Source organism: Impatiens glandulifera, chromosome 4 (assembly GCF_907164915.1).
Source record: "Impatiens glandulifera chromosome 4, dImpGla2.1, whole genome shotgun sequence".
Classification (NCBI taxonomy): Eukaryota; Viridiplantae; Streptophyta; class Magnoliopsida; order Ericales; family Balsaminaceae; genus Impatiens; species Impatiens glandulifera.
This window is the reverse complement of record NC_061865.1, coordinates 4,149,777-4,174,120: the sequence shown is the minus strand read 5'-3', so window position 1 is coordinate 4,174,120 and position 24,344 is coordinate 4,149,777. Positions and strand designations below refer to the sequence as shown.

Sequence of the window (24,344 nt, the reverse complement as noted above, 5' to 3'; positions counted from 1 at the left end):
TTAGCCCATCTATAATATTAATAAATATTTATTCTTCTCCACAAATATATATCACCATAAAATAAGCCTATAAAATATATAATTTAATAAATCATTTTAATTAGGTTTAATATACTTGGAATTAATAACATAACTTTTACCCATCCTTCTATTTTTTTTTTTTTTTGAATCATTTAAATTATAATATAATATTAATATGTAACTTTTTATATGGAGAGATACTATTTTCCTAAAGCATGAAAAATTAAATAATTGAAATGGGACAAACCCAAATTATGGGCCTAATCTTGATGCAAATTATCCTTAAGGGTAGGTCATGGTTAATGAAGACATGCTTCTCGATGTTGTTACATATAGGTGCAATTGAATATCATGATTTATCCTTACTTAGTTAAAAAATAATAATAATATATCTCTTCACTTGGATTTTTCTAAAATACCTCAATAATTATAAAACAAAACGTTCTAAATAGTGTTTATCAACTAGAGCCAGCCCTGGATAAGCCCAACAAAACCATCGGACTAAGACAGTTCATTCCCCAGCCCATTTAATAAAACATATAAGATATTTAGATAAATTTGTGATTTTTTAAATATAAATATTGTAGTTTAGTGGTTTAAGATACAAACTTAGAATTTTTATTTGGTTATTAATTTAAATCTCATTAAAAACATTTTTTTATCAATTTTTAATACTAGACTTAGGGCAACAACAAAAAATAAATTTTTTTCTATCGGGACTAGGGCAGTCCAAAACTCGGGCTGGTTCTGTCGACTATCCTCAACTTCACATCATTACTTTTAACTAATAATTGAAATACCTATTATGTAGTCAATAATACTAAATATCAACCAAACTATTGAGTCACCACAATCCAAACTCAAAACATACTAATTAAAATTTCTATAACATTTTAGTATATTTTAGTATCACTCTTATAAGGAGTTCATATTTACTATGATTTTAATATAGAACATCACAATCTTCCAAACTTAGTCACGCGACATTCTCGTCGCGATTTCATTCGTAGTCTTAGTCTTTCCGGTTAGAACTCTATAAATGATTCATATGATATTTTGTTCCCGTATGATTCAAAAGGTGCTCCTCAATATACTTTGTGTTTAGCACCGCGCCGACTCTAATAATACTTGTAACTCCCCAAACTTAGGTAACGTTACCAGTGAGAAAATATACTATAAATACCTTGAGCAGATTAATGGACTACCACAACCCAAGCTCAAAAGATATTCATTAAAATATCTATAGTCGGTTAGCATCGCTCTTATAAAGAGTTCATATTTACTATAATTTGTAACGTCTTGAACCTAGGTACCACAACAATGAGAAAATATATTATAAATATCACCGAAAAATATATAATAAATATATATCATAGTCCAAGCTCAAAAGGTAAAATGAAAATATTTATAATTTATTAGTCTCACTTTTATAAAAAGTTAATATTTAATGTGATTTCTCAATTTGAGACATCACAATCTCCCCAACTTAGTTACACGGCGTCTTAATCGCACCTACATTTGTAGACTTGTAGTCCTAATCTCCCGGTTAGAACTCTAAAATTGATTCACTTGAAACTTTGTTTTGTGAGATTCAAGAGTTGATCCCCTATTTGTTCCTATCACCCGATTGCACAAGATTCAAGAAGTGCTCCCTTGTGATATTTTATTCATACTACTATATTAACTTTGATGCCACATTTAACACCCCAAGTACTATTCCTTGTGAAAAAATAGACTATAAATAATTTCGAACAAACCATTAGACTACCTTTTCAAGCTAAAAAAGTACACATTAAAAGTAGTTATAATCACTGATATTTCACCAGCAAAAAAAAAATACTATTGACACAATGTTACTTTTTTTTTAAATTTTTTTATAGGCAATGCAACCTTCTTATATGTCCCAAAAATATATGTTAACATGTGGAAGTGTATTGATGCCCAAGGTAATTCAATATCATTTTATTTGTTTTAGTTATTATAATTAACATTTATTATTAGATTTACTTTATGGCCTAACTAAGAAAACAATAAAAAAGCAAATCATGTTTAATTGATGGTGCTATGTAAAATAAAATCCAAGTTTAAAATTTTCACAAGAAAAATAAATAATAATGTATTAGCTAATTGAAATGTATAGAGATAATTTAACAAAAACAAATATATAATTGGTTTGTCTAGAAACATTTATACATAACAAAAATAAAATTATATTAATATTTTTTTAATACTCAACTACATAATTTAGTACATTTTACTTGTCAAATTGACATTTAGGCTATTTTATAAAGAGACGAGGTGGTGCTAGTCTTAGTAGCCCTTAACCACAACTAAATCCAATTTAGATGTGAGTTATCTCCAATTTCAAACAAATCCATTCTTACAAATCCCTATACTAGTATATTATATGTTTTAATACATTCTGGATAAACAAAATTTTAATATTTTTTTTTGTTTTTTTGCTAAGATAAATCTTCATAATTGTTTGTGTTTGTTTAGAAATCATAAATTTGGCGATAAAAAAAACAAAAGATTATAGGTTCTATTCTAGTGTGTTTAAATATTTATTTGCTCTATTATCCATTATATTTGGGCCGAGTATAATGCGAAAATTTTTACACGGAGCAGGTTTGGAGTGATATCATATTTAATGGAAACTCTATTTATTGTATGTATTTCGATGAACAAAATTGAGGTCTTTGTAATAAACATAAAATTATTTTTACTTTTAAGGTTTTATAGTTGACTTCTTTATAATAAAATTATTTTTACTTTTAAGGTTTTATAGTTGACTTCTTTATGAAATTTGAGATTGTGTTTTATTGCTGTTTTTCAAGATTAAGACTTAATTTTGATTCCTTATTAGTTTCCTCACAATTTGTGTTTAAAAAAAAATACACACAGTCATTTAAAAAAAATAAAAAAATATAGCAATTCACTATAAATTACCTAAATATATAAACTATTAGAAAGAAATGTTAATTAATTAAATAAAAATAAACACGAAATGAAAATTTAAAAAAGAAATCGTGATGGAAAAAAGCGGGAAATACAATAAGAAGGAAATAAACCACTTTTAAAACTCGTTTCTGATTGGTCAATAGTATTTACACGGATCGACTCCAATCAACCACAACCATTGATGAGATTAACATCTACGGTCAAAAATAGATAAAGTCCCCGCTCATCAGTTATAAAACCAGACGAACTCAAAATCAAATAAATCACATTTTCTCATTTCTCAATTCTCAATCTCTCTCTATCATCATCATCATGGAAACCGCCGGAAAGTCGAAGAAAGGTGCCGCCGGAAGGAAGGGAGGCGAGGCAAGGAAGAAATCAGTGACAAGATCAATCAGAGCAGGTCTTCAATTCCCCGTCGGCCGTATCGGTCGTTACTTGAAGAAAGGAAGATACGCTCAAAGAATCGGAACCGGTGCTCCGGTCTACTTGGCTGCTGTTCTTGAGTATCTCGCCGCCGAGGTATCATCAATTAATGAAATTTGTTAATATATTAGATTTGATGAATAAATTGAAACTAATTTGTGTTTAAATTGTAGGTTTTGGAATTGGCTGGTAATGCTGCTAGGGATAATAAGAAGAACAGAATTATACCTAGACATCTTTTACTTGCAATTAGGAATGATGAAGAATTGGGAAAATTGTTGTCTGGAGTTACGATTTCTTATGGCGGTGTTCTTCCGAATATTAACCCGATTTTGTTGCCTAAGAAGACTGATAAGCCTACTAAGGAACCGAAATCTCCGACCAAAGCTGCCGGAAAAGCGGTTGCTTAATTACTTTATAGTGATATAATTAGGGTTTGTTTATGTCACATTTCTTATTCTGTAATTTCATTATATTTTATATCATTATCAAATACTTTTAATCGATTTGAATGTTCGTTTACGGTTCTAAACTTGTAACTTATTAAAAATTAGATTGATATAATGATTAGACTGTTCTTAAGAAAATCAATAAAACACCTTACATTAAACAAGAATTTATTGGTAATTTGTATAATAGATTGAGTGTTTTCAAATATACACAATGCTATATTTGACAAAAATAGTATTGAGTTTTATAATTGAAAATAAATGATTTGGTTGCAATTCCCTATAGAATAATAATAGTAAGATTAAAATAACATGAAGTTGAGAAAATTAAGCATTTAGAAAACATAATTCCAATTTTGTGATGACAATAAATTTTCATATAACATCCTATTTTCAGCAACACACAAAGACAGATGCTATCGAAAATAATACAGGCTTCAGAGAATATTCTTCCTTGTTCTTCTTCTTCTTCGACGATAATTCACCTCTCGGAACCCTTTCGTTAACCGCAGCAAGCAGATTTCTGTGGAAGTTGGACAGGCCCGGCGGCTGCTGCATCGTGTTTTTGAATCTTGATCGTTTGAGCCTGCAATACAGCAAAATATTACTTAGTCCCACAACAGACTGCAAATAATAAATTGTGTTTAATTATTTACATCTTGTTTGTTATCTGTATCAGCCAGCCTTTGCTTTATATCCCTTCCTATTGAAAAGAAAACTTCCTCCACATTCAGATTCGTTTTCGCACTCTGGATAATAATAATAATGTATTTTTTTCACATGTAAAAGATGAATAAATCAAGTTCAATTCAATTAACAGTTATCTGATCTTACAGTCTCAAAGAATTTAATCCCGTATTCATCAGCAAGCGCTTGTCCCCTCGCAGTGGGTACAGCCTGTTCAATAATTTTCAGAATTTTTATCTACATGAATGAATGAACGAATAGAAATTATTGAAATAAAACAGACCCTTTTACTTTCATCCATGTCGGCTTTGTTTCCTACAAGTATCTTGTTCACATTGTCAGATGCATGCTGTTCAATGTTGCGAATCCAGTTCCTAATGTCTTTTTATTTTTTTGGAAAAAAATCTTTTGTTAGTATTAGAACAACAATATTCATCCAATTATTTCCCAAATGGACACAAACAATATTCATCATACACACTTTCAAATTGCAATTCTAATTCAATTCAGATTCTTTATAAAATTAGAATTCTACAAATCCAAATATAGCAAAGCATATGATAAGTTGAAACAAAACTTACTGTTAAAAGAAGATTCATCTGTGACATCATAGACCAACAGAATTCCCATTGCTCCACGATAGTAAGCTGGGACAAACCATAAAGTCGAGAACAAAATTAGAAAAAAGAAAAGTACTTGCACTTCTACAAGAAGACAATTTGAGGTGATTTTAAAACAAAAACACAATAACAAAGGAGATATCATCAAGAACTAAAAGTTACACCTGTCTAAGAATGAGATTTATGTTTGGACCCATTATGGTCTCCTTTAATTATGTATACACTATTTTATTTGTGTTATTAGAAGCCGTTCTTGCGACAACTCAATTAATATAAACTTTTAACACTAAGACAAAAAGTATATTACTGATGTATCTTAAATGTATATCATATCACACACGGATAACACCCCTAAGGCCTTGTTTGATCTAAGGTTATTTGTTTGGGGTATAAATTTATAATGATATTTTTAAAACATAGGGTATTTTGATTGATGATTAGAAGGATGTGATTTATCAGTAGATTATTGATTGAATTTTGGATTGTTTGGACTTAATAATCCTAGATAACTCACATCAAACAAGGCCTAATATTCTGTAGGTTGACCCAAACGGTCGAACAATATTCATGAAAAGGTAAAGTTCACAAGCACACTAAATGACAATATATGTTCAATGATGGTTCTATCAGCAAAACAAGATGTAACCTGTGGTGATGGTCCGAAATCGCTCCTGGCCAGCTGTATCCCAAATTTGGAGTTTGATACGTTTGCCATCTAGTTCAATAGTTCTGATCTTGAAGTCAATTCTACAGAGGAAAAGAAATGAAGGTCAAGAAAACCTTAATGAAAAAAGAACGTACATGACGTTGATGCATTGGGGACAACACACACCCAATTGTTGTAATAAAACTAGTAGTGAAGGAACCATCAGAGAAACGCAGAAGAAGGCAACTCTTGCCGACACCTGCAACGCCACAAATAAAAAAATGAACAGAAAATAGAGGATGCAGTTCATATAACAATATCCTTGTTCAATTTATCCAAAATGTTGAGAAATTTAGAAGACTGAGCATGGCACTATATGTTTCGATGTTCTATAATCATCCACTAAACTAAAGTACCTACTAAGAGAAACAACTTAGAATCCTACTTAGTTAATCATGTGGCTGAAAGGCTCCTCAAAGATTGAACTACTTAGTTACATATCTATCTTGAACTTGAAGTTTGATTCATTTACTTCATATTTTCTTTATGTCAACCAAATCAAAGATGCACAAGACATGCATGTCATTAGAACCAATTCTTCCTAGGACACAAGGTTAGGGTGAAGACCATGTTGAATATTGAGCTGAAAGGCAGAACTTATCTATATATCTAGTTTGATATCGACTATGGAGGATGTCTCCAAAGTTCTCATCTAAGGTTTTTGTCCATTCTTTTATCCCATCCCCTTCAATATCATAACATTTTCACACTGAGCTAAGCATCAGAGTTCTAACTAATGACAGAAACAGAAATGACACAATTACTATCATACTCTAAACATAGTCAAGCCATCATGATCATTGAACTGCCTCCATCTTAAGACATACAAAGAGTAATGGATGGCTGAGTGATTCTATTAACATACAGAAATAATGAAAATTAGCATATAAAACATGCGGATCTACGTTTTTTTCAACATAATCTAACTAACACCATCTACTAAAGCAGTGAGTCGGAATTCAAAATTCCGGGACCGCGATCTATGAAAACTAACGTAATCAGAGAAGAAAACAGAGGATAACATACCACTGTCACCAATTAGGAGAAGCTTTATAAGATAATCGTAATCAGCACGAGCCCTTGCTGGTGGAGCGGCCATTGAAGAAACGATTTAGAAGGCGTAGGAGCTAAATTACAGAGAAATATACCTGTAGATAATAACGAAGCAAGAAAGCATGAGGAATTCCATGAGTAGAAAAAGGAAAGACAATTAATCGGAAAGATGAATTAGAAATGGAAAACAATACCGGATCAGAAACGAGAAAAGAGAAGAAGCCATGGATGAAGATCTATCGAGAGAGAAAGAGAGATTTGATGATTTTTACCGAATTGAAACGATACAGAGCTTGATTATGATCGGTTCCCCGTCCGAACCTGCCAACTTCCCTTACAAATGGACCATGGTGACTATGATGCTCTCCAGTATTTCTCTTTTTACTAACATTCCCATCTCTTTCGGTTTTTTAGAATTTTCAAATGATACCGATTATACAATATTATCTTGTTTGAAACTTAAATTAATTCTATAATAAAATATTTTTATACAATTATTAATTTTTAAATGGTCCATTTGTATTAAATGTACTAAAATAATTTAAACACAACAAGAAAGTTAGCATGAAAAAAAAAATTACGTTATTCAATAAATTATCGAGTTCTTAAATTTTCGATAAAACGTTTAACCCTCTCCTCGACTCCTCCGAACAACTCAATCAGATTTGCAGAACAAATCTCAATAAACATAATATAATCATAATACAAAACATAATATAATAACATTATAAATAATACAAATTGGACAACAATAATAATTTAGGTTCGTCAAATTATCTCAAATAGAGAGTCTACTAGGGAAATTTGACGAAATGACCTCCATAATAGTCTTATTTCAAAAAATAACAGGGGAGAGTAAGGTTTGCAAAACTAACATTTTGCCCCTGGCAAAAGACCCATATAGCAAAAATAATTCTTCTTCTCTTCTTTTGTTATCTTCTTTCATTCTCTTCTCTTCGGCTACGAACGGACGAACCACCTTCCCTCCCTCAGAGCAACGAGGCCCCGACAACGAGTCGTTCAAGCTAGTGGCGGACTCAAAAATATTTTCTCGGGGAGCCCAATACATAGTAACGTAGCATTTCTTTTGCGATCAAATAAATGCATTTTCTAATTAAAATTTTACTCGGTAATTACATAAAAATACTAACAAACACAATTACAAAATACTAATAAGCACAATTACTAAATTATTCTTGTCCATTTGTCGGTACAAAATAAGACAAATTTATTCTACGAGATTCCATTTGTTGAAAATATTGCAATATTGGCTAATTTTCAATTGTTGATAAAATATTTTTCTCAACATATATAACTAAACTATCATTCATCCATTCATCTCTCATTCGATTACGCAAATCAGTATTCACAGTCTTCATTGCAAAAAAAACTTTTTCAACGGATGCAGTTGCAACTGGTAAAATTAAAGTCAACTCTATCAATCGATAAACCAATGGAAAGACTATATGTTTTTCTGTTGCAACCAATTTCTGAGCAAGAATTCCCAAGTCTTCAATTGAAAAAAAAAATTGAGGATCATCCCACAAATTAAATAAGTAAGCCCGAAGTTGTTGTTCCAAAAATAAATAATCACTGCTTGTGAAATTTTCGGGATAAAGTTTAGCAAGACGAATGAGTTTACGAATATCAAATTGGGAAAATGAATTTTTGGGATGAAGAGATGATATGTAGCCAAGTAATTTTGTATTAACTTCTGAAAAACGATTATTCATTTCTTGCATAATCAAATCAACAACCTAGGCACCTAACATTAAATAATAAATAATAACTATTAATAGATAATAAATAATAACTATTAATAGATAAGAAATAATTTTTATTATACTTGACAAAAGATTTCCACACGATAAAGATGAAGATTAGTGATGAGTTCCCCTTTTACTCTCCGACTACCATTGCTATCAATTATTATATGCTCATTCATATCAAATATCGAGAGTGTAATTGACAAAAACTGTTAACTTGGTCCAAAATATCATTTCATCCATCTTCTCTAAATTTTTGTAATTAATTTTTCGAACTCGTAATCAATGACATTGCTTAAACTATATTTTGATCTCCTTTTTGTAGGCAAAGTTACAACTCTCTTGTAATTCCCAATAAATTTTTCATCAAATGCAACACAAAAACAAATTCATAAAATACTAACTATATAAAAAAATATGAAAATATATTTTAATAGATTTTAGCTTAGTTTTATGAGAATATAAAATAAATAAAAAATATAAATAAGAACAAAAATACAAAAACGAGATAAACACATATTATAAAAAATGAAGGTAAAAATGAAGGTGAGGCTAGGGTTTGATCACCTAACCTCATTTTCAGTTAGGTTACAAAGCCAACTGCAATAAGAGTTACATATCAAATATATATATATATATATATATATATATATATATATATATATAATTTTATTTTAAGGTTGGGGGAGGCACGACCCCCAAGGTCCCCTTGTAGGTCCGCCACCGCCCTACGAAAAATAAAGGCGCAAATGAATTTTTCGCAAACGACAATTGTATTTTCGTAAACGAAAATTTATTTATTTATTTTTTCCGTAGACGAAAATGAATTTGTCGCCTGCGAAAAATGCATTTGTCGTATGCGTTTGCGCTAACAATCAATAAACACACTATGAACAATGTTTATCCATCGGTGGAATGTTACAGTCGTGGGGATAGCAGACGTCGTGGAAAGAGGAAGTAGACGTCGTGGAGAGGGGAAGCAGACATCTCAGCGTCGTTTGTTTGGACGTATCGGCGTTGTCGGGGGGTCATTTGCTCGTTGCTTGAAGGTGGCTCGTTTGCTCGTTACTTGAAGGTGGTTAATGACAGTAGAAAATGAAGAAAGAGAATGGGAAAGGAGAGAAGAGATAAATATTTTTTTTTAATAAGAGTATAATTGTCTTTTGCCCCTGGCAAAATGTTACTTTTACAAACTTTACTCACCCCTATTGTTTTTTTGAAATAAAACTATTATGGAGGTCTCACCCCTATTGTTTTTTTGAAATAAAACTATTATGGAGGTCATTTCATCAAATTTCCCCTCGTCTACTATATAGTAATCTAAACAGGAATGATAGAGAATATAAAGCCACAAATCCTATATGCCCATACCATATTTGCATTTATATATATATTCAGGAAAAAAAAGTTTTCAGAGAAAAACACTCTGAAAGTTTAATTTTTGAGAAAAAACATTCAAAAAAAAAAAATTGAAACTTTCAGGATAAAAATGTCCCGAATATTTTTATTTTCGAAAGAAAACGTCCCGAAAATGACGGATAAAAAAAAGAAAAATTATATTATTTATTATTTTAAATGCCGACGTTGTAGACCACGTAAAATTCGTGACCTTGCTTTCGCTGCCCCTATCATTTTTCTAACATAAATATGTATGGCATATTAACCGCATCAATCTAATTTATGAACAATTACCCAAAAACTTAGGTATCAATAAATTAATTCCAATTATCTTTCACAAAATACTTAAGAAAATAGAACCTCTCAACAATGTTTACAAATAAGTGAGTTGTGGTTACATAAATAAAAATTTATATTATTATAAGTTTATATACAGTTTAAATTAATATAAAATATAAATAAATATATCAGGATATTATATATATATATATATATATATATATATATATATATATCCTAATTTAGCAATAAAACAAATCCTAATATTTATACAATTAAATTAAAATAAAATAAAATGAAATAATTATGATATAAAAAATGGCAATCCACGTGATGATTCAATAAACGCTCCTTATACAAAACTATCAACGAAAATAGCAAGACATGTCAGCGATCCGGGTGAGAGTTCATTGTCCAATAAGATTCCCCTAATTGTCCTATATATAATTCAATCTGGATCATTTCTCAAATCACACATTTCTAAAAAGAATACATTATTCCTTTCTCTCTCTTAATAACCTCTTTCATACCCTATCCCAATCTCATCATCAATGGCGCCCAAGGCAGAGAAGAAGCCAGCGGAGAAGAAGCCGGTAGAAGAGAAGAAGTCCGCCGTCACCGAGAAGTCTCCGGCGGAGAAGAAGCCAAAGGCCGGTAAGAAGCTTCCAAAGGACGTCGGCGCTGCGGCTGCTGGAGACAAGAAGAAGAAGAGAAACAAGAAGAGCATTGAAACGTACAAGATCTACATCTTCAAGGTTTTGAAGCAGGTTCATCCTGACGTCGGGATCTCGAGCAAGGCGATGGGAATCATGAACAGCTTCATCAATGATATATTCGAGAAGCTTGCTCAGGAAAGTTCTAAACTTGCTCGTTACAATAAGAAACCCACAATTACCTCTCGCGAGATTCAAACTGCTGTTAGGCTTGTTCTTCCCGGTGAATTGGCTAAGCATGCTGTTTCTGAAGGTACTAAGGCTGTTACCAAGTTCACTAGCTCTTGATTGAATTCAAATTGGGATTAGGGTTTACCTTTTTATCTATGTCCTAATTTAGAATTAGGGGTTAGGGTTTCTCTGTTGCTTTTGTTTCTAATTGGATGTATATGAATTATCTTGATATTGCTATGAAATGGAATTTCTTTCTTATTAAAACTCTTTGTATTTGATTTGGTGCCAATCTGTTCAATTGTTGGTGACCTGAAATTTGATACCTTTGTTCAAATAGATTCAATTGAATGTATAATAATTGAAGGCTTACTCATATAAAGAAATTACCATAACATTCAATAGATGGAAGTCTTAATAATGCCTTTGTTCAATTCCATTATAGACAACCCCAATTTTGATGATTTTATATCAATGCCTTGGTTTACTTGATCCTAGTTCACATTTGAAGAATAGCATATTATTTTATTGATTGATAGTTTCATTTCATTTGGCCGATTAAAATGCAATTCAATCTGAGCTGGAAAACTTATTCTTTGATAGTATGGGTTGGAATGCCCTTTACTTTAGGACTAGACTGTTTTATTTCCTTATTTTAGTTTTACAGAAGAAAAAACAACAGGGTATGTAATTGAACAAGTGTGGGTGCAAAGAAGTACATTCTTCATTCTTTGATAGTATGTGTTCATTCTTGAAATTCTTCATATCTTGTATCTCCTTTAAATTTATATGTCTTCATTAGACAGAAAGAATGCTGTGTTTTGTAATCAACCATTTTCAGTTTTGGTTTATTCCAAAGGGGCTGCCCAATAAAATGTGCTTGATCCGATGAGTTCATAGAATGAAGGTTTTCAAATTTCAGTCTTTGTTTGTTCTGATTTTTAGTTTTATGAAATGGTTGGCTTACAAATGCAAACTACAAAGAGTTGGTAGATTACTTTGTGTAATTGACTATATATGAATTCACAAAGCATGCTTTGTTGTGTTTGTTAATTATGTTTCCTGTAAAAAACTAGATTTTCTTGTCATGGATGTCTTAGACATTACAACATTGATAGCGAGCAAGTAATGGAGAATGTTAATCTTATGAAAAGATCAGTTTTCTATGCATTTTTTAGTATTTGTTTCAAGATTTTGTTTGAATTATAGTTGAACTACATTAGTTTTTGCTGTTTTGGATATAAGCTTGTTTTTACTCTCCATTTCAAGTTAAGTTGTAAACTATGGTTTTGGATTTTAATAAAGAGGAGGGATAGGGGAAAATGAAAAAATTGTTAGGAAAGATAAAAGAGGACATTTTTTTGTTTTTTGTTTTTTCGGCCAATTAGAATTTGCCACGTTATTTTCTTTCTCAAATCCATCCTGAAAGGAAAAAATTAATCTGTGCAAATACCAGCTAATGCAGTGCAACATGCAACCCTAATTGAAGTCTTAGAGTCAAATTGATTTAAAAATGGGACAACGAATTAAACACAATGAAGTCTTAGAGTCAAATTGATTTAAAAAATGGGACAACGAATTAAACACAATCTGATGATCTTGACTTCTGGGAGGCTGATATCCAGATTGATTTTAATAAATACTAGTTTAGGGTAAGAAGGTCATGCAAACTCATTGCTTAGAATTGATAGCTATGAGTAATTGGATCATGAAAATATTGCTGTGTTTAATTCCAATACCCCAATTTTGATGATCTTTTATCAATATGATACAACACAAAATTTCAACAACTAATTATTTTATCATAAAAATAGTGGTACCTTTTTAAGGTATTTAAACATTTATAAAAAAAAAATTATTTAATCAAACAAAACAAAATTATTGAAAGTAAATAATTATCACACAAAAAATTATTAAATTTATTATTTTTATATATATTAAGATATATTTTTGAATATTACTTTATTTAAATTAATATTTTACTATGATATTTTTAAAAAATAAAAAAAGTATATATATTTGGTAAAGAATATATATAAAAAAGATTTTCAATATTATTAAATTTTTTTATTTATTTATAAAAAATGGATTAATATATATATATATATATATATATATTTATTTTTGGTAGAGAATCTTAAATATTTCCCAAATATTATTCGAAGAAATCATGTAAGCAAAAATGTAAATAAAAGCTAATCTACTCGATATAAAAACAAAACCAACGTGCATCAGTAAGACACGTCATCGATCCGGAACAATGTCCATTGTCCAATAAGATTTCGGTAATCATACTATATATAATAATACAACCTCAAGCATTTGAGAAATCTCATATCTAAGGGAAATTTGATAATATGACCCTAATAACCTAACTATTTTGTTTTTTAACCTCAATAAATTTGGTTTTGTTTTTTAACCTTTTTTTATAATTTTTTCCAATTATACCCCTGATAACCTTTTCATTTTTTAATTTTTTTTTTTTTTTTTTTTCTTTCTTTTTCTTTCTTTCTTTTCTTTTCTTTTCCCTCTCTCCTCTCATTCACTCCCCTCCCGTTGGTCCCCCACCACCCCCCATCCCCCACATGTCCCCCATTTCCCAAACATTCCCTTCTTCCCCAATCACCTTTCTTCTTCCTTTCCACCGCGACCCCACCACCCTCCCTTCCCCCAACTGCCAGCCACCGTAGTCAACTGCCGCCACGCCAACGACACAGCTCCGCGACGCCTGAGACCCAACTAAGACCCCGCGACGACGAGACCATCTAAATGGGTACGTTCATTTCTATCAATCTCATTTCATTCAAGTTATGGTTGAATGTCTGTCAATGTTATGGTTGAAATGCTGGGAAATGCTGGGAAATGATACGTAAACGAAATGCTGTCAAAGTCGGTCCACGCCCCACGCCCCACGCCCCACGCCCTACCCTCACGCCCCACGCCCTACTCCCACGCCCCACGCCCTACCCTCACGCCCCACGCCCAACTCCCAACCCCTACTCCCACGCCCCAACCCCCACGCCCACGCCCCACGCCCAAGCCCCACGCCCCACGCCCAACCCCCACGCCCCACGCCCACTCCCCACGCCCCACGCCAAAGACCCACGCCCCACGCCCAACCCCCACGCCCCACGCCCACACCCCACGCCAAAGACCCACGCCCCACGCCCAACCCCCACGCCCCACGCCCAACCCCCACGCCCCACGCCCACTCCTCACGCCCCACGCCCAACCCCCACGCCCCACGCCCACTCCTCACGCCCCACGCCCAAGCCCCACGCCCCACGCCCAACCCCCACGCCCCACGCCCACAACCCACGCCCACTACCCACGCCCAACGCCCAAGCCCCCACGCCCACTCCCCACGCCCCACGCCAAATACCCACGCCCCACGCCCATCCCCCACGCCCCACACCCACTCCCCACGCCCCACCCCCACGCCCAAGTCTCACGCCCCACCCCCACGCCCACACCCCACGCCCAAGTCTCACACCCCTCGCCTAAGACCCACGCCCCACGCCCCAGGCCCCACGCTCAACCCCCACGCCCCACGCCCAAGCCCAACGATCCATTTATGGTAGGTTTTCTTTTGTACACTAACATTTAAATTTCTATCAATTGCAGATTCCAATTTATATGTTAGCTGTTTTGTCCTATATGATGGTGAGTGGCTGAAAGATGATGAAGGTGTTAGTTCTTTTGAAGCAAATTCTTTAGTAGGTGTGCATCTATCCCGAAATACTACATATGAAGAATTAACTGAAATCGTCTATGATGCTATTCGCGTGGACAAAGTGAGATATGATTTAGTGTTGAAAGTGAAGTATAATTGTCTTTTTAAAAGAGCTCCTCCTGCTGTTATCCGATGTGATAAAGATGTGATGTTCTATGTGCAACATATTTCGACTTCACACCAAGAGCAAAACACTCCTCTTTGTGTATCTTTACTAGAGAAGTCACAACCTTCACACCCAACGGATGAAATCCAAAGAGAGGAGGTTTCTGAATTTGAGCATGAAGATCCACTCCCCCAAAATGACATACACGATGCAGTAAATGAAGAACAACAAGTCCCATTTCTTCATCCGAGTGAATTGGTTGCTAGTACCCCCCCTTTTGAACCCAGGCCAGCCACTTCCCCTATGAGGAAAACATCCATTAATGTTGAGGAACCAATCCCGGTTGAAACACATGCTCAATTAACCCTTGAAAACGGATTGGAAGTGGGTACGTTTTATGAGAACAAAAAAGAACTTCAATTGAGGGTGCATAGATATGCGATGGCTAATCATTTTGAATTCAAAATCGAAAAGTCAACAAAAGTTCTTTGGTTTGTGAAATGTGTGAATGAGAATTGCAAGTGGAGGTTGCGTGCCGTGAAAGGGAAATTTCAAGAGATGTTTGAGATTCGAAAATTACTAAATGTACACACATGCTCAATTTTGACGAGGCAAGAGAATGTGAGGCAAGCACCATCATGGGTAATTGCGGAGTGCATCAAACGTAAGTATATGGACCATCACCATGACCACATGCCTAAGAAAATAATGGAAGACATGCAGACAAATTATGGGTTTAAGCTGAAATATAATAAGGCTTGGAAGTCTAGGGAACAAGCATTAATGGCAGTGCGAGGAACAGTGGAGGAATCATATGGAAAATTGCCATCATATTTGTTCATGTTGGCGAAGAGTAACCCAGGTACCATAACTGACATTCAGACGGATGAGCATGGTCAATTCAGATATATGTTCATGTCTCTAGGCTGCTCAATCAGAGGTTTCAAGTATTGTCGTCCAGTATTGTCCGTCGATGCCAGTTTTCTTAAACACAAGATTGGAGGTCAATTATTGATTGCGATTGCATTGGATGCGAATGAACAACTATTTCCCCTTGCTTTTGGCGTTGTTGATTCGGAGAATAATAACTCTTGGACATATTTTATGCAACAATTAAAAGTGGCAATTGGATTAGTCCCGGATCTCGTCTTCGTATCTGATAGACACCCAAGTATTGCCAATGCTTTGTCCGCTGTTTTTCCAGAAGCACATCACGCGGCATGCACATACCACATCAAAATGAATATTATGGCCAAATTCAAAACCGATAACTGCCATGATGAGTTTGATATGGCTTCACGCGCATATACAGTTCCAAAGTTTCAACTCCATTTTGACAAGATCAAGACCAAGGACCCTCGTATTGCTGTCTATCTGGAAGAGATAGGATTGGAGAGATGGAGTCGTGCATTTTTTCCTGGTTTTCGATACAATCAAATGACAAGCAATTACGCTGAGAGCTTTAATAGTCAGTGCAGAAATGCTAGGAAATATCCCATATCAACATTGGCTGAGTATTTACGAATCACACTACAAGAATGGTTTCATGATAGAAGAGAAAAAGCTTCTAACCACACAGAACATTTATCTCAATATTATGAAAAGTACTTACGTGAACAAGCCGAGAAGGCCAGATTCTACACTGTTAATCCGCTTAACAGATTCGAGTTTCATGTGAATGACGGTGAACATGATTTTCAAGTTGATCTCCAAACTCGAACTTGTACTTGTAGGGTATTTGATCTATCTGGTCTTCCTTGTAAACATGCCCTTGCTGCTGCCCGTTCTCGGAAAACTATTCCTTATGAGTACTGCTCAAGGTTAGAGAATTATTGCATTGTTTAATTCTAAGATTGAATTTATATAACTTAAATGTTTTTTTTCAGGTTTTTCACAACTGAAGCGTGGTGTATGGCATATGTAGATACATGTTATCCAGTTTGCGATGAAGGTTCTTGGGATATTCCAGAAAATATCAAGGAACGAGTTTGTCTAAAACCCCCAATCAAGGTTAAGAAGGGTAGGCCAACAACAAAGCGTAGGCCATCACAAGGTGAGCCTCGTAAGCCACAGAGACGGTGCAACTCATGTGGCGGTCGAGGCCATAACAGGGCAACATGCAAAGCAGTGATGCCTGCACCATCTACTTCAAGACAACAAGTGGCACAACCTTCACAACCGTCACAATTGGCACAACCTTCACAATCTTCATCTTTGCCACATTCTCTAGACAATATTTCTTTTGGTTAAATTGTATCTTTTTGTTAAATTGTAAGTTTTTGCACCAACTGAATTAGTGACTATTCCATATGATGTTTTATATATATATGTAGGTGGTAGTTTTGTCTAGGTGGTATATGTGCAGGTGACTTTTTTTCTGTTGTAACATATCTGATGTGCAGGTGCCCAAAGGCAATAAGTGGGGCTTGGGCGTAGGGCGTGGGCCTTTGGGCGTGGGGCGTGGGTCTTTGGCGTGGGGCGTGGGTCTTTGGCGTGGGGTGTGGGGGTTGGGCGTGGGCCATTGTGCGTAGGGCCTTTGGGCGTGGGTCTATGGCGTGGGGCGTAGGGGCTTGGGCGTGGGGGGGGGTGTGGGCGTGGGGGTAGGGCGTGGGGCGTGGGGATTAGGCGTGGGGGTTGGGCGTGGGGCGTGGGGGTTGGGCGTGGGCCTTTGGGCGTGGGGGTGGGGGTGGGGGTGGGGCGTGGGTCTATGGCGTGGGGCGTAGGGGCTTGGGCGTGGGGGGGGTGTGGGCGTGGGGGTAGGGCGTGGGGCGTGGGGCTTAGGCGTGGGGGTTGGGCGTGGGGCGTGGGGGTGGGGGTGGGGCGTGGGTCTATGGCGTGGGGCGTAGGGGCTTGGGCGTGGGGGGGGTGTGGGCGTGGGGGTAGGGCGTGGGGCGTGGGGCTTAGGCGTGGGGGTAAGGCGTGGGGCGTGGGGGTGGGGGTGGGGCGTGGGTCTATGGCGTGGGGCGTAGGGGCTTGGGCGTGGGGGGGGTGTGGGCGTGGGGGTAGGGCGTGGGGCGTGGGGCTTAGGCGTGGGGGTAAGGCGTTGGGCGTGGGGGTTGGGCGTGGGATTGGGCGTGGGGCGTGGGGGTTGGGCGTGGGGCGTGGGGCTTGGGCGTGGGGCGTGGGGCTTGGGCGTGGGGCGTGGGGGCTTGGGCGTGGGGCTTGGGCGTGGGGCGTGGGGGTTGGGCGTGGGGCGTGGGGCGTGGGGAGTGGGCGTTGGAGCTTTACATATTATTACTTGAATTAATTTAAGGTTTTGTTATACATATTACTGGAAAATCTCATTCATTTGAATCTAACAAAGACAACAATAATTAACTAATTTTAGAATGAAATTTGAAGCAAACAAAATAACTATTTATATTGAATTTAGATCAAGGGTCTACAATTTGATGGAATAACCTTACTGCCCATTTGTTTCTCCAAAAATTCATATTTTCAGTGACCACATTTGATATATCCAATGAGGCAGTAAGGTATTCCAAATGCATAATAGTAAAAACCCCACAGTCCCCACTTTTGGTTGTCTTTGGGACTATGGGGTGTGGTATTATGGAATATGGCATCGCATCCAATTTGATCTGTGGAAACCTTTGTTTATCGCTCGTGCTGAACCCCTGTTCAAGCAAGTACGGCACCATTACACACATTGGTTCCAAGAATGTGTCATATTCATCCTTTGGGAACATATTCTGTTCGCAGTCATATACATATATGCACCAATCTTGAAGATGAATCTTGCACAGGACCCAGTGCTTCTGCTTTATGTTCAAGGGTACGTATATCATATCAACAATATTCCAAGGATTACTTCCTTCACCAATTACGTATTCCATGAGATCGTCGAATTTGTAGCCTGCAGGATTCGGGGTGAACACTTCATAGCGATTACTCATCTTCTGAGATAAATTGGAGTCAGCAATTGAGAAATTTCTTGGATATGTCTTAGGGAACTCCTCAGCCCTTCGTTTCAGTAGATGACAGATTTCATCTATCTCCTGCGAAAAAAATTATAGATTAAGCAAAATTATTAGGTGGGGGTTGGGCGTGGGGGTTGGGCGTGGGCCGTGGGGATTGGGCGTGGGTAGTGGGCGTTGGGCGTGGGGGTTAGGCGTGAGGCGTGGGGGTTGGGCGTGGGGGTTGGGCGTTGGGCGTGGGGGTTGGGCGTGGGCCGTGGGGATTGGGCGTGGGTAGTGGGCGTTGGGCGTGGGGGTTAGGCGTGAGGCGTGGGGGTTGGGCGTGGGGGTTGGGCGTTGGGCGTGGGGGTTGGGCGTTGGGCGTGGGGGTTGGGCGTTGGGCGTGGGGGTTGGGCGTGGGGGTTGGGCGTTGGGCGTGGGGGTTGGGCGTTGGGCGTGGGGGTTGGGCGTGAGGCGTGGGGTGAGAGGCTTGGGCGTGGGGGTTGGGCGTTGGGCGTGGGGGTAGGGCGTTGGGCGTGGGAGTAGGGCGTGGGGTGTGGGGGTAGGGCGTGGGGTTGGGCGTTTAAAAAATAGAGAACAGAAATACTTACCGTATTGTGTAACCATTGTTGAGGCTTGAGCAATCTGTTGAATAAAGAACGATCTGCAGAGCAAGTCGTCAACTCCTTGAAATCCTTTGCATCACTCTTTAACCATTTCTTCAACTCCTTCATCTTTTCCTCGTCAATTCGTAACAAAGGATTAACCTTAACCGGATCATTTAGTTTAAACCCTTTCCCACCAGGGTCGGTGTATTCCCCCAATTGTTTCGACTTCTTCTTTCTCCGAAAACTTTTACCAACAAATTGTGAGGGAGTCAATTGTTTCACCTCATTCTCCTTCTCCTTCTGCTTATTCTTCTCCTTCTTCTTCTTCTCCTCCTCAGTCTCCACAATCACCTCCTCTTTCTTCTCCTTTGGAACATGGGGCAAATCTTCTTCCTGTACAATCAAAAAATTAGATTAATATACATAGTGGAATTGGAATGTAGGGCGTGGTGCAATACCTTGTCATTCTTCTCAGCTTCCTTCTCAACCTCCTTCTCCTTCTCCACCTCCGCCTCCTTTTCCTTGTCTTTGTTCTCCTCCACCTCCTTATTCTTCTCTACCTCCTTATTCTCCCCCTCCTCCTTGTTCTCCTCCACCTCCTTATTCCCCTCTACCTCCACCTCCTCCTCCTTATTCTCCTCTACCTCCTTATTCTCCCCCTCCTCCTTGTTCTCCTCCACCTCCTTATTCTCCTTGTTCTCCTTATTCTCATGCACGTCATCATTCTTCTCCTCTGAGCCATCAAAAACCAATTTGCGAGAGGTTTTTGGCGTGGGGGGCGAATCATCATTCTGCACAATGAAAAATAAGATTAATATATATACATTGTGGAACGTGGGGATTCGCACGTTCTATACCATACCTTGTCATCCTCCTCAGTCTTCTCGTCATTCTCCTTAGTCTCCTCGTCCTCCTCCTCAGTCTCCTCGTCCTCCTCCTCAGTCTCCTCGTCCTCCTCCTCAGTCTCCTCGTCCTTCTCCAAAGTCTCCTCCTCCTCAGTCTCCTCGTCCTCGTACTCGTCCTCCTCCTCCTCATCGTTCTGCAAAATCAAAAATGAAATGAGATTAATATACATTTTGAGGTCTTGGGTGTGGGCGTGGGTGTGGGCGTGGGGGTTGGGACTTGGGCGTGGGGGCTTGGGTGTTGGGCGTGGGCGTTGGAGTTGGGCGTGGGGTTGGGCGTTGGGCGTGGGGTTGGGCGTGGGCGTGGGGTTGGGCGTGGGGCTTGGGCGTAGGGCGTGGGCGTGGGGTTGGGCGTGGGCGTGGGGTTGGGCGTGGGGTTGGGCGTTGGGCGTGGGTCTTTGGCGTGGGCGTGGGGTTGGGCGTGGGGCTTGGGCGTAGGGCGTAGGGCGTGGGCGTGGGGCTTGGGCGTAGGGCGTGGGCGTGGGGTTGGGCGTGGGGTTGGGCGTTGGGCGTGGGTCTTTGGCGTGGGGCGTGGGGAGTGGGCGTGGGGCGTGGGGGTTGGGCGTGGGGGTTGGGAGTTGGGCGTGGGGCGTGAGGGTAGGGCGTTGGGGTTAGGCGTGGGGGTTGGGCGTTGGGAGTGGGGGTTGGGCGTAGGGCGTAGGGATTAGGCGTGGGGCGTGGGTAGTGGGCGTGGGGCGTGGGTAGTGGGCGTGGGGAGTGGGTAGTGGGCGTGGGGCATGAGACTTAGGCGTGTGGGTTTAGGGTGTGTACCTTTTTCGATTTCCTCTTCTCAGCCTTCCTCTTCTTGGCCAACTTCTCAGCATTCCTCTTCTTGTCCAACTCATCAGCAATCTTCTTCTTTGATAAGATTAACAGCCTCTCTCGCCTCTCCTTCCTCTCATTCCTCTTTCTTGTAATCTCATCATCATCCTCAGTCTTCTTCCTCTTAGAGTTCATCAACTCATCATTCTTCCTCTTCGTCCTATTCTCATTATCAACATCATCATTCTTCCTCTTCGTTCTATTCTCAACATCATCATTCTTTCTCTTTGTCGTCCTCTTCTGAGTATCAATTGCAGCTGTACCTGCCTCTTCTTTTTCTTCTCCTCCACCATTCTTTTGTTCATTTCTTTGCCCCAATAATGTGATTATAAGTTTTTGATTGTCCTTCATGAGCTTGATTTCACTTTTAATCTCATTCACATCCTTTTTAATCTCATTCACAACATTTGTCAGCACATCAAGTTTGGCAGTTAAGTCTTGAGACACTCGATTTGGTGCACAAGATGTAGACACAGTTGGAATAGGAGTCGTCGCAGAAGGGATTGAATGAGAGGAGCTTTCTTGGCTAGTTTCACCACTAACTTCAGGGACCTTGGGACTAATATGTCTACTCTTCTTGGTCGGCGGTTTGGGAGTCCTTTCAAGTTTTTCTTCTTCTTCAAAAACCTCAATCTTTCTCTTCCTCGTATCACATTCAAAGAATTCATCATAAATGTTGTTTGTCATATCTTCAAAGTCGTCCCCAGAGTACATCCGCTTCTCCTCCGCAGACTCATGAATTCTTCTTCGAACAGTGCACTCCTGGATGGCTGTAGATACCTCAGGTCCGGTATAACTCCTAAAAGATTTATAGAGCACTATCCTTGGGCTTGTAAGATCATCTTCCGGTGTCTTTTCAGCAAAATTGGGGACGAATGTATCGATAAGCTCATAGGTCCACACTTGGAATGCTAGTGCGAACCCATGTATAGTATAAGCGACATCACATACGCCTTTCTTGTTCCAGTTTTTCTTCTTCGAGAGATATAATCCACGGAGGTATTTGATATCTTTGTCAATACCCTGCAGGGTAGCTCTGAAGGACACCTTTCCCCATGGAAATTGGAGGAACATCTCCATGTCTTCCACCATGTGAAAGATTCTTAAACTTATCTTCCTCCTGTTATCAGATGCGAACAGATACTGGTAAATGAGAAATATGAGCCCCATCTTCCATGAATCCTCCTTATCAGAGCATCCGACGAAAAGGTCTTCAAGCTCTTTCAGTTTAACATCCTTTTTACCGTTAAAATATTTGAGGACAAGGGGTGGACATTCTTCAACCTCCTCCACCAACGGAAATCTGCCAAAGTTGAGGCCTGTCACCAATGCATAATCCTTCATGCCCCAGCAGACCTCCTTACCTTTGACCATGAACCTTATCTCCTTCGAATTTGAACTGACTTTTCTGATAAGCATCTGATGGAGTATGGTTCCTGAAAATAATAATGTCGGGGCTTGGAATATAGACTTGAATTGGGTCTGCAAAGCCCTATCCAAAAGATCATGGTGAGTAAACCTCTCCTTTATCTTTGCCAAGCTAGGACCGGTGGATTTCCATGAAACACGGCCATTAAAATCATTGACAATGGTTTCCTTTGGTGCCATCTGCAAAAACAGTCATTAAAATCATAAACACAATGTTTGGTTGATCAAAAACAATAAAATCATATTAATAATTGAAGCCCCACGCCCCACGCCTAACCCCCACGCCCCACGCCCACTACCCACGCCCCACGCCCACTCCCCACGCCCCACGCCAAAGACCCACGCCCAACGCCCAACCCCACGCCCAACCCCACGCCCAACGCCTAATCCCTACGCCCAACTCCCAACCCCCACGCCCAACGCCCAACGCCCACGCCCCACGCCCACTACCCACGCCCAACTCCCAACCCCCACGCCCAACTCCAAACCCCCACGCCCAACGCCCACGCCCCACGCCCACTACCCACGCCCAACGCCTAATCCCTACGCCCAACTCCCAACCCCCACGCCCAACGCCCACGCCCCACGCCCACTACCCACGCCCAACGCCCAACGCCCAAGCCCCCACGCCTAACCCCCACGCCTACCCCCCACGCCCACGCCCAACGCCCACGCCCAACGCCCAAGCCCCCACGCCCCACGCCTAAGCCCTACGCCCCACGCCCAAGACCCACGCCCAAACCCACTCCCCACGCCCAACTTCCACGCCTAACGCCCAAGCCCCACGCCTAATCCCTACGCCCCACGCCCAACCCCCACGCCCCACGCCCAACCCCCACGCCAAGCCCTAAACCTAAACTTAAACCCTAAAACCCTGATGTTCACCACCCTAAAACCCTATACCAGCTAAGCAAAACATTCACAAACATTCATATTCATAATAAGCAAAACATGCAAAGCAAATCGTCCGAATACCTAAACTATAAACCTAACTATTACAAGAAAGCATATACGAATACCTAAACTATAAACCTAACTATTACAAACCGAACGAAGCAATAAACCTAAACTATAAACCTAAACTAACCTCAAATCGTCCGTTGGCTAGAAGTTCGGCTTGGCGATCGACGAATGGTTGGGCTTCTTGGCGAAGCTTGGCGTCGGCGGAGCTTGGCGTCGGCGGAGAAACGGAAACGGAAGAAGGCTGGGGAGGGAGGTGACGGAGAAGAAGAACGGAAGGGAAGATGAAGAAGAAATCGGGGGAGAAGGGAGGGGAGGGAGTGCAACGGTCGGGGGGTCAGGGAAGGAAAGGGAGAAAGAGGAAAGCGGGGGAAAAGAAGAAAAGAAAAGAAAAGAAAAGAAAGAAAGAAAGAAAAAGAAAAAGAAAAAAAAAAAAAAAAAAAAAAAAAAAAAAAAAAAAATGAAAAGGTTATGCAGGGGTATAATTGGAAAAAATTATAAAAAAAGGTTAAAAAACAAAACCAAAATTAAAGAGGTTAAAAAACAAAATAGTTCACTTATTAGGGTCATATTATCAAATTTCCCCATATCTAATTATTCCTTTCACTTTCTCTCTCAATAACCGTTTTTTCATCGTCA

The 24,344-nt window shown here is 39.0% G+C and overlaps 3 protein-coding genes across 6 annotated transcripts; 2 read left to right on the top strand and 1 right to left on the bottom strand.

Moving 5' to 3' along the window:
• The first annotated feature begins 3,260 nt into the window (after positions 1 to 3,260).
• Positions 3,261 to 3,937, top strand: LOC124935926 (probable histone H2A.2). The gene is made up of 2 exons (XM_047476368.1): positions 3,261 to 3,504; positions 3,582 to 3,937. Exons 1-2 carry the CDS (start codon positions 3,295 to 3,297, stop codon positions 3,816 to 3,818), a joined length of 447 nt encoding a protein of 148 aa, XP_047332324.1. The 5' UTR covers positions 3,261 to 3,294; the 3' UTR covers positions 3,819 to 3,937.
• Positions 3,938 to 4,140: 203 nt separating this feature from the next.
• Positions 4,141 to 7,338, bottom strand: LOC124934001 (ras-related protein RABE1c-like). Of its 4 annotated transcripts, none has more exons than XM_047474455.1 (9): positions 7,196 to 7,338; positions 6,897 to 7,018; positions 5,997 to 6,069; positions 5,811 to 5,911; positions 5,126 to 5,191; positions 4,828 to 4,925; positions 4,692 to 4,754; positions 4,514 to 4,606; positions 4,141 to 4,443 (listed from the first exon to the last, which is right to left on the bottom strand). In XM_047474455.1, the coding sequence occupies exons 2-9, from the start codon at positions 6,967 to 6,969 to the stop codon at positions 4,360 to 4,362; spliced, it is 651 nt and encodes a 216-aa protein (XP_047330411.1). In that variant the 5' UTR covers positions 6,970 to 7,018; positions 7,196 to 7,338; the 3' UTR covers positions 4,141 to 4,359. The 4 variants fall into 4 exon arrangements, with proteins under 4 accessions (XP_047330411.1, XP_047330412.1, XP_047330410.1 ...); XM_047474456.1 differs by having other exon boundaries at positions 6,897 to 6,997; positions 7,196 to 7,334; XM_047474454.1 differs by having other exon boundaries at positions 7,118 to 7,307.
• Positions 7,339 to 10,844: 3,506 nt separating this feature from the next.
• Positions 10,845 to 11,517, top strand: LOC124933988 (probable histone H2B.1). Its single transcript, XM_047474443.1, has one exon. It carries the CDS (start codon positions 10,918 to 10,920, stop codon positions 11,365 to 11,367), a length of 450 nt encoding a protein of 149 aa, XP_047330399.1. The 5' UTR covers positions 10,845 to 10,917; the 3' UTR covers positions 11,368 to 11,517.
• The last annotated feature ends 12,827 nt before the right edge of the window (positions 11,518 to 24,344 follow it).